The following is a 3,043-nucleotide window of genomic DNA, read 5'->3' on the forward strand; positions in this document are numbered from 1 at the left end:
CTGTTTGATTAACCATTGAGTTTGGAAAACTGCTGATTCTCATTAACCCAGTATTAGGTTTCATCCAAATATTAAACTTATTAAAATCTAAAATTAATAATTTTTAGACAAAGAAAAATCTTCACGAAGCAGGCTTTTAGAAAGAATAGTAAAATGATTAAATATGCACTGTTTATCAATTATCCACATAAACTGCCTAAATTATAGATTAAATTTTGAAAATTAAATAAAATCTATATACAAATTTTGATTTTTGTTGTTTGTCCCTTTAAGCTCCTATCTTTCCTACAGATTCAAGCACTGAATGTCTTGATTCGATGGGAGTGGACGTGCATGAGTTCCTCGTTAAAGCTCTGCAGGGAAATTCCCGTGATCGTAGCATCTTGTTGAAGCTCGAACATGACATGGTTCAATTTGTCAGCAATTCAGAGTAAGTTAAACTATGTTATTGATGTTGGGTTTAAAAAAAGGAAATTTTTAGTTGTAGCTATGGGACCTTACCAGTTTAAAATAGAATATTCATATATTAGTATTATAATTCTTTATTCTCAATAAAAAATATCTTCTAGGATTGCATTTATGAAATTTCCGGAAATGACATCCTACCATAGAATGTTAGTACATAGAGTTGCTGCATATTTTGGTTTGGATCATAATATTGATGCAAAAGGGAAATCTGTGATCATCAACAAAACAGCGTACACAAGAATGTATGTATTATGTATTGATTATAATTCTCAAGTTCTGTTGATACTGATACTTTTATCTAGTTTATTCAGGAAAACTTTAAAAACAATTGTTAGCATATTGTGATAATCAAGGAAGCCTTTTAATCCCATTGTATTGGCAATAATGTTTAAAAATGTATTCTCAATGCAACAGACAGATGTTTTAAATATTTTAACGATTGTAAAAAAAAATTCTTACTTTTGGAAAATTGAGTATTAATTCAGTGTTGTTTTTTGTTCCATAATGCAAATTGTTGTCCATAGGCCTGAGAAGAAGTTTAGTGACTATTCATATCACGGTGAAATATGTAGCTCACGTGATGAAGATATGAGACGCAGATCGATATTGAAAAGGATGAAAAATTGTCAAAGTTTTGAACATTTCAAGGTTGATTTGTATTTTTAGATTTATTTTCTTTTTATTTCTAAGAGTTATTACACCTAGACCATTTGGAAAATCAGCCCCTCTTCTACAGTTAATCGTCGAAAATTTTTCTAAAGTATTCTAGTACTACATCTTAAATTAAAATGATTGCATCTTGGGCAATTTGTATGTGACAATCAATTTTTTTACCGATAATAAAAGTGGATTCGGCCATTCTGGATATCTCAGTTCTTAAAGGGGCATACCAACAAAAAATCAAAATTTGTGTATTGAAAGATATGCTTAAATGTGATCTAAATGTACCAACAAAGTTTAAAAATACAAAACAGCTTTTTAAAAAAATGAGTTTTAAAACTGCAAATTTAACCGTTGAAGTAAAAAATTACAGTGGCGCAATGCATGAGATTTTCCATAGGAAAAAATTCACTCAACTTTGATCGTTTCTAGTTTCTAAGATACTAAAGAAAATACAAATTTTATTCCCGATTTGGTATAATGACTGCTTCTTCTTCATGAATATAAAACATGTAAAACATATACTTTATTATATTTATTTTCCATTGAAGATAGATACATAGTATGCTGATCAGGCACTTTTTTCCTCTTATTTAATTTTTTTGTGTGACAATTATGCCACCGATACTGGAAAATATATTGTTATAAATTAATGAAATGTGTTTTTTTTAATTTCAGTCTGAGCCCCATAAAAGTTGGAAGATGATGAAGCAACGATCGTTTGAAGAGAGAGAAGTTAATTATGAGAAAATACGTGCAAGAATTTTCAATGAGGCTGAGGTAATTTGCCAATTTTTGCCCTTGAGAAAGAGAAGTTAGTTCACCCTGCATGTACATGCGTTTATCTCTACAACATTTGCCTGTATTCACCACAAACTAAGGAAATGTTAATATCACAAAAGAATGAATATGTTGACCCTAAATAAACAGGAACCCATCAGGTCAGGTCACGCATAAATTTTATCATTTCTTGTTTTATCAATACCAGCAGGAAAAGAAATTGTGATTAATGTTTTGAAAGCCAGTTTCGAGTCGTAAGAATATTGACTATCAAATTGATTTTTATGAGATATTTTTTAAATTCTTTAAACTAGGATTTCATTATTCAGTAGTTCTGTACTGTTGTTCAAACCTTTATATGGTACCAGCCATTACACAAACAAAAATAACACTTAAATTTATGTTTGTTAACACAATAGAAACATAAAGGGACTGTAAAATAACAATAAAGTAATTTGATAACCTTAAGTGGCTCAAATGTTGACAAAATAGGTATTTTAACTAAAGCTTGTTTAAATGAAACTACATTTTTCAATTTTTCATTTGCAGCAACTAAACGATGGTCTTGATAAATCACAAGTTGGGGATTTATGGAGCAGAAAGCAATGGGATGGAACAGGTTAGATTTTATTTGTTTTTGTTTCAATCAAAACTCTATTCTTCCATTTTTTTATGGTTGTACACAGGGGAACAATATGATATTCTAGAATTGTAATACAGTCTCCTTAATATTATAGGACAACTATTTAACCAAAAACCATTTATTTACACAGAAATAATACCTTGCTTGAAAATACAGTGGACGATGTAGAAAATAGATAAAACTGTCTCATTGAGTTATTTTGTATGGGTGCTGAACTGCTAAATGTTACATTACACATAAACACTGACGGTTTCGTCATTTTTTGCTGGAAACGGTCATCACAAATCATAGGCGTAAAGTTTTACAAAACGTTGTGCAAAAAAAAACAGGAAAAAATAACGTCTTCGCGCCAGCAGGCGTGAAAAGAATCGATTTGCAACCCTTTGTTTTTGGTTTGCAATCCTTTATGTGCTTTGTACACGCTCAAACAAATGTAAGCGTATTCAGAATTACTTAGGAATGAGACGAAATTTTAAATTATGCAGTTTGGCG

The 3,043-nt window shown here is 30.3% G+C and overlaps 1 protein-coding gene across 1 annotated transcript in view; it reads left to right on the top strand.

Annotated features, from left to right (window-relative positions):
* The window catches only part of LOC100182234, a gene marked incomplete in the record, with an annotated part of 39,598 nt that overhangs the window by 17,878 nt on the left and 18,677 nt on the right, over positions 1-3,043 (top strand). Inside the window, 5 exon segments of the mRNA XM_009864128.3 lie at positions 292-430; positions 570-710; positions 993-1,116; positions 1,807-1,908; positions 2,458-2,527. Coding sequence (XP_009862430.1) covers positions 292-430; positions 570-710; positions 993-1,116; positions 1,807-1,908; positions 2,458-2,527 — 576 coding nt within the window.

The sequence above is a fragment of the Ciona intestinalis genome, unplaced genomic scaffold (assembly GCF_000224145.3).
Source record: "Ciona intestinalis unplaced genomic scaffold, KH HT000172.1, whole genome shotgun sequence".
Lineage (NCBI taxonomy): Eukaryota > Metazoa > Chordata > Ascidiacea > Phlebobranchia > Cionidae > Ciona > Ciona intestinalis.